We start from the raw sequence: 7,766 nt of genomic DNA on the forward strand, positions 1-7,766 counted from the left end.
CAGCTCAGAAGGGTATTGAGAGTTCCTAGAAGACACTTGCGGGCAAATTAAATTTGCTGCCGCTAGGGTGCGTCTAGATTTCTAGGCTATATATCCTTGACTTCCCAAGCCGAAAACAACTCAATCCTGAAGAAATACACAGACAAATTAGAAGCACATCAAAAAATATATATATTTTATATCATATACAATATATTATTTTATGCTATATATTTTATAACTATCCCTTTAGAAATTAAATGCAATATCAATTGGAGTTTGAAGTGATACTCAGATATCCCAGTATAAGCATATCACGTGTCAAGGCCTGAAAAGAAAGAAAGGCATAGGGAGAAACAGGCTGTTTGACAGTATGTGTTGGGGAGGTTCAAAAAGGTGTGCTTCTCTAAATCTGAAGAGATGGACGTGTTGTCATGGTGACTGTTTCTATGGAGACAGTGCTGCCTAGGTCAGCACCAATGAAACGGGTGCGTTTTGCCATTATGCGATCGCATACACTCTCACAATTCAAGACAGCGAGTCTGAAACTCCAGAAATAAACTGTAAAAGCATTTATTCACATTGCTGTATTTACAAGCAAAGGGCAAATCATAAAGTCCAGCAAGGACACCAAGGCATTGGTTACTCTGTTTGCATAAGGACATTTCGCAAGTAAGGCAACAGAAAGTAAATACAAATACCGAAACGGGTAACCTAAGGCATGTCGATGAGAACATGATGTATAGCAGTATGCTGACAGCATTAAGATACTTCATCTTTTTCCTTTTTTTTTTTTTTTGATGTTTTAAATTTCAGGCACACTCTTCTCTTCCCTTAGGCACAAAGCAGTTTTTTGACTGTCATTTATCTCTAAGTTCTCAAATCTGCTGCCAGGAACTCCAATTTGAGTCATCACCTTTCAGGAAAGCAAGTTAAACTGAATCGCATGGCTTTCAATACAATTATGGTAACTTTGAGTGACATTTTGAGACCTGGTCACAGGATGTGTCAATCTAAATACAGATCACATTACAGGTTTCAAGTGAACTACATTGCTGTTTTTTCCCTCTCTCTTACTCCTTGTTCCTCCTACACCACATTTCTTCCATTATCCTGACTCCTTCCCATCTTCCCACTCACTGACAACTCATTTTAATACAAGGAAAGCAATGTAGCTTTGATTTCTGTAATGATATAATTAGATCTATAATGAAACCGCCAAATATCTCACAACAAATAACAATTTCTTAAAACATTGCACTGTCATCATAAAAGAAGCAGCATTAAATACATTAACAAGCGTTTTTATCTCGTTTTCATAATACAAAACAATATAAACCTCAAAAACTTCAGTAAACAAGGCCAAAAAATGACTTAATCGAATAGTACAATTGTTGCTTCTTATACAAAAAAAGTTTATATTATTGTTGTCAATTATTAATATTTGTGACAGGATACTGTTCTGGCACTAGCTACATATATCTGCAAAAGCCTGTTAATACCTTCTCGTTTGAATTTGCACTTTTTTGTCTCTAATTTTGGCACATCACTATGGCAATTGCCATACTGATATAATTATTGTCGCATTTGTCTAGGATTTAAAGAGATAGTTCAGTCAAAACTGATTTACTCACCATTAAGCCATCCTAGGTGTGACTTTCTTATTTCAGACGAACACAGAGTTCTATTAAAAAATGTCCAGGCTAATACAAGCTTTCTAATGAGAGTAAATGGGAGCCCAAATTCTTATGCCCAAAAAAGTGCTACCATCCATTATAAAAGTAATCCTCACGGCTTATCTTCTTAAATAATCCATATTTAAAACTTTAAAAAAGTAAAATATATAGCTTTTGACAGACCGCCTTCCATTTTCAAAGTATGTGTAATGCCTCTCGCAATTCAAAACGCTTACGCCATGTCCGACGTGACGCTTCGTGTCGAAGCTAGATATGGATATTTAGATATGGTGGATGTGTTAAATATGGATATTTTTCTTACACAAACCCATCGATAAACTTCAGAAGGCCTTAGTTAACACCCCGTAGACGTGTGGATTACTTTTATAATGGATGGATGCACTTTTTTGGGCGTAAAAATTTGGGCTCCCATTCACTGCCATTATAAAGCTTAGAAGAGCCAGGTTATGTTTTTATATAACTCTGATTGTTTTCGTCTAAAAGAAGAATGTCATATACAGCTAGGATGGCTTGAGGGTGAGTAAATCATGGGGTAATTTTCATTTTTTGGTGAATTATCCTTTTAAAATAGAGTACTTTAATTTTCAAAATGCTCTTGCCAGAGGAAATCAATTTTAGGCCACTTACAGGACAGGAGAAAAATAAACACGAATTTATGTTTACATGTGTTTTGAGGTAAAGACAATCAATGCCTGGCTCATTCGATTGTGCTCATCTGATCACAGGTTTCTCATCAGCATTTTTAACCTATGTAAAAATAGAGCATTATTAATACCAGAACCTCAAACCATGTCTTTACCAGCTGTCTTTGTAGTTCATATCTTACTGGAACCACGAAAGGATAAAAGTCCAGGTTCTTCTGGAAGTCAAGAAGCATCACTTCTCTCTCGTAAGTCAGTATAGAAATCTTTTAGATATAAAAAGTCCATCTTGTTTGTCTTAGCCATGCAAAGTCATGCTCAATGTGGTTACAAATGGCTGACATATAGTTCTTAGACCCAACCTTACAAATATGAGATCCATCTGTGCTGGATGTCTTTCTCTGACTGAATGTTGGTCTTGATCTCCAAAATGTCAATTAGGTTAATTCTTCAATTAGCCCAAAAGGTAACATGAAGAATAGAAAGCAGGAGAAGAAGTGATAGTGAAAATAACTACACAGAGGTCATTGAATGATTAAATGAAACGACAAATAAAAAAAACATGGAAGAATGTTCAAAAGGCTCTCTTGAAGCTACACACATTAAACACTTGAATTAGATCCTTCACAGTCTTGAATCGAATGAAACCCTGAAAAACGGTAAAACAGAAGTTCAGTCTGTCCCTCATGGAGAGCGAGCCTGGCGTGGAAGGTTGTAAACCATCAGTCAATGTCCATGTCCAGATCATGGTAAATCACTGCTTGACTCCTGTCGATAGACGGAAACACAATTAATCAAGTGGAGTCAAGACTGCAGAACATAATGTTACATTTGGCAAAGCAACTTAGATAGCATTCATACATTTTATAAGTTTGTGCACTCCCTGGAAATCAAACCTTGGCATTGCTAGTGCCATGCTCTATAGTTTGAGCTAGGAACACTGCACCTCCAGCCTTTCTCTAGCTCTTAAATCATTTAGTCTTTAAATAGTAACATGGAACATTATGCTTTAGAAACAAAACAGAGTAAAAAACAAAATAACATTTCTTGGTCCTCTCATGTTTGACTGTAGGTATGGCATTTTGTTTTTCATTCTTTAATTTTTGTTCATCAGTTCATCTTCAACTATCCAGGCCCTTGATTTAACCTGCAAAATCATCCTTGATGACCTGGAACTGCGCAAACCAATCAGTATGGCTCAGTGTGTGATTGCTTCCTCATTTTACCCATAAGACAGTTTTTTTTTTTTTTGGTCTAGCCAAAATGTCAAATACTGTATATTCATTATTATTGTGGCGGAACGTTGAATGTGGTTGGTGGGTCATATTCTTCGCCTACCAGATAACAGATATTTAAAGAGCGCGTTGCGATCAGGACTGTCAGGAGGCAAGCAGAAACCAGGCCAACCTCCTAAACATGGCATCAAACGAAACACTGGTGTCTGATGGGACGACTCATTGGAGGATGCTTGTTGCCCTATGCGCTTGTACTAAAGGGATCAATGATGAATGATACAAACCCGATTTAAAAAAAGTTGGGACACTGTAGAAATTGGGAATAAAAAAAGAATGCAAACATTTACAAATCTCATAAATGTATATTTTATTCACAATAGAATATAGATAACATATCAAATGTTGAAAGTGAGACATTTTGAAATGTCATGCTAAGTATTGGCTCATTTTGGATTTCATGAGAGCTACACATTCCAGAAAAGTTGGGACAGGTAGCAATAAAAGGCCGGAAAAGTGAAATGTACATATAAGGAACAGCTGGAGGACCAATTTGTAACTTATTAGGTCAATTGGCAACATGATTGGGTATAAAAAGAGCCTCTCAGAGTGGCAGTGTCTCTCAGAAGTCAAGATGGGCAGAGGATCACCAATTCCCCAATGCTGCAGCGAAAAGTAGTGGAGCAATATCAGAAAGGAGTTTCTTAGAGAAAATGCGTGTTGATGCCATGAAATTTAAAATCAACTTATTTTTCCTTTAAAATGATACATTTTCTCTGTTTAGACAGTTGATATGTAATCTATATTGTATTCTGAATAAAATATTGAAATTTAAAACTTCCACATCATAGCATTCTGTTTTTATTCACAATACAGTACAGTGTCCCAACTTTTTTGGAATCGGGTTTGTAGATTTAAACCTCCAAAGGCCAAAATATATGTAAACATGTACATTATAAAATGTACTTCTATGGGGAAAAATTATTTCCAATCTTTAAAATACAAAAATACATTTTAGGTATACATACATTATATTGCAATTTTATGTGCAATTTCTAATTTGAGATATAATTTGCTTTCAGTTAAAACAGCTCAAACATGCATTTTAATCTGGATTTAGGCATAAACCTTGTCTGTGAAACCGAGGACGTGTATTAAACAGAGGTTTAGATTCTAAAAATTAAAGGGATAGTTTAACTTTAAAACGTTAGTTCACCCAAATATTAAAATTAACCCATGATTTACTCCCCCTCAAGGCAATCTAGGTGTATATAGCATTCTTTTTTCAGACGAACACTATCATTATATCAAAAAAATGTCCTGGATAATCCAAGCTTCATACTGGCAGTGAATGGCAGCCCAAAATTTGAAGAACAAAAATCCATCCATTATAAGTGCTCCACACGGCTGTGGGGGGTTAATAAAAGCCCACCGAAGTGAACCGATGTGTTTTTGAAAAAAAAAAAAAAAAAAAAGATATTTAAAGATGTGTAAAGTAAAATATCTAGCTCCCGTATCAAAAAGCTTGAAGTTCAAAAGGCTTACACACCATCCTACTTCAGTTACGCTTTTTCTGTAAATTGAACACGGAAGGCGGCCTGGCGGCAGCTAGATATTTTTTTATTTATAATGTGTTAAATATGGATATTCTTCTTACACAAATGCATTAATTCCCTTTAAAAGGACTTTGTCAACCCATTGGAGCTGTATGGATTACTTTTATAATGAATGGATACACTTTTTTGGGCTTCAAATTTTGGCCTCCCAGTCACGCCCATTATAAAGCTTGGATTAGCCAGGACATTTTTTTAATATAACTCTGATTTTACTTGTCATTTCATCTGAAAGAAAAATGTCAAATACACCTAGGATGGCTTGAGGGCGAGTAAACAATGGGCTAATTTTCATTTTTCGGTGAACTATCTCTTTAAGGTTGCATATCTGAGTGTGATTTAAGCATGAGCGAGAGAGACAGCTCTCTATGGCCTGATTTAAAGGGAGAAACGCTGCAGAGTGCAATATATTGAATTATCGAAATATCGCAAATTTACATATATGCATATATTACACATATGCATATCGCAATGGCTCACAATATCGGAATGATTTTAATAGGCTGCATCAACTTTGTGAAAAGTGTTTAAGGTCACATATTGGGCAGAGAATAGACTGGGCACATTACTGTTACTTATGTGACTTGCTGGACGTTAAAAAGAGTTATTAAACGCAATAATTTGCGAAAAACAATAATTTGCAGTCTCGTGCTGTTTGACACACACACACACACACACACACTAAAACGTGAACAATTTGTATCACAATTTTTTTTCTACAACCCTGCTGTTCACTTTCAGAAGTTGTAGCGATGCTTTCTTTTCCCAGAAAGAATGTGAAACAACTGGTTTCATTATCAGTTTTTAAATATTTTTTTAAAATATAATTTCAATAGATTTTTTTACACACATTGCAATATCGTATCGCATATCGCATTATTTAACAACATATCGCAGTTTTCTTCAATATCGCACAGCCCTACTGCAGAGCCCACTTTTACTTTTATATGACTTTTCTTTTACTTTGATTACTTGTGGTCAGGAAAAAATAATCACCCTATCAGTCAATGCACATCAATGCTGCATGCGGTGCCTCTGTCTCACTCGTCCGTTACTTCACACCTCCATCGCTGCATGTCATCCCACTCACATCCAAATTTAGACGCATACTGATGCATTAACACAGGGTGCTCAATTTAATGTACAATAAATATCAAAAACAGATGTTTTGTTGCTTTGTATCAGTCAGGTTCACATTTATATTTTACATCTGACAATCAAAATGCAAAAACAGTTATACATTTTAAATATTTAGCTTAAAAAGTGTCTCAATCACTTGGCTTGATATATAATTATGCATATGTGCACTTTTTGGGGTCACTGTATATGCATATATGCGTTTGTAGTGGTTGCAGTACCTGTAAAGTGGAAGACCTTGATGCACTGGTCTCAGTCAGAGCAGCACTTCCTGGGATACTTGACACAATATACCCCGTTCCGTTGGGAAGGGGCTGCCGCACAACCACCTTTCCTTTCCTAGTCTCTGCCAGAAACAGACTGTACCAGTAGGCATCACTTGAGATGAGGGTAGAGTCAGCGATGGTGGAGGAGTTCCTCTGGCTGATGACGCTGTTCCTACCTTGGGGAGCCGCTTGCGAGGGTTTCGGCTCCTGACACTTCAGCACAATGATCACCAGGATGGTGATGAGCAGCAGAAACAACACCGACCCCAGACCGATCAGCAGGTACAGGTTCAGATCAGTGATCAGGTCGTACTCGACAGGCACCTCTGTGGTTTCGGTAAACTGCGTGACCACTTCCACCGTGGAGATCTTGATGGTCACCGTGGCGGAGCGAGGAGGTTCTCCGTTGTCCCTGGCTATGATGACCAGGTGTTGATCTTTGGGGTCTCTGTAACTGAACATCCGTGTGGTCCGGATCTCGCCGTTGTACTGGTCGAGACTGAATAGCGGGGTGTCGGTGATCTGGAGGAACTGATACGTTATACGGGAGTTCTGCATGGAGTCGGCGTCCAGCGCGATGACCTTGGTGACCAGGGATCCTTTATCGCTTGACCTTGGGATTTTTTCCTCTATAACAGCGCCCTGAGGACGCCACGGAGAAACTATGAGGGGCGTGTTGTCGTTTTGGTCCAGGATGATGATGTGTACGGTCACATTACTGCTAAGAGGAGGGAGCCCGGAGTCTCTCGCTTCAATGTGAAAGAGAAACTCCTTCTCCCTTTCGTAGTCAAACGTGCGTAGAGCGTAGAGGTTGCCGTTTTCAGGATTGATGGAAAACAGCATGGACATCGAGGTGTTGACGATCTCCTTTTCTATGATGAAGTAAACCAGATACTGATTTTCATGCAGGTCTGGATCCTGAGCGGTCAGCGAGGCTAGCAACGCCCCGGGCTCGTTGTTTTCCATCAGATGAATGGTGTAGAGGATTTGAGGGAACGTCGGGGCGTTATCATTGACGTCTTGAATTGTAACACTGATGGTTTCGTTGTCGGTGAGAGGAGGGGTTCCTCTGTCGGTCACCTGAAGCGTGATGTCATAACTGTGGACGCGCTCACGGTCAAGCGATTCGGTGACTGTTAACGCGAAGAAGTCATCCGATGACTTATTAAGAGCAAAAGGTAACATCTCAGCCTTGTGGATG

At 38.2% G+C, this 7,766-nt stretch overlaps 1 protein-coding gene across 1 annotated transcript in view; it reads right to left on the reverse strand.

Annotated features, from left to right (window-relative positions):
- Positions 1 to 536: 536 nt before the first annotated feature.
- Positions 537 to 7,766, reverse strand: part of LOC137062716 (protocadherin alpha-C2) — an 8,650-nt gene continuing 1,420 nt past the window's right edge. Inside the window, exons 1-2 of the mRNA XM_067433612.1 lie at positions 6,521 to 7,766; positions 537 to 3,085 (exon numbers count right to left, since the gene is read on the reverse strand). The exon at positions 6,521 to 7,766 is cut by the window's right edge and continues 1,420 nt beyond it. Coding sequence (XP_067289713.1) covers positions 3,062 to 3,085; positions 6,521 to 7,766 — 1,270 coding nt within the window. The 3' untranslated portion in view covers positions 537 to 3,061. The remainder of the gene's footprint in view (positions 3,086 to 6,520) is intronic.

This window comes from Pseudorasbora parva, chromosome 23 (assembly GCF_024679245.1).
Source record: "Pseudorasbora parva isolate DD20220531a chromosome 23, ASM2467924v1, whole genome shotgun sequence".
Lineage (NCBI taxonomy): Eukaryota > Metazoa > Chordata > Actinopteri > Cypriniformes > Gobionidae > Pseudorasbora > Pseudorasbora parva.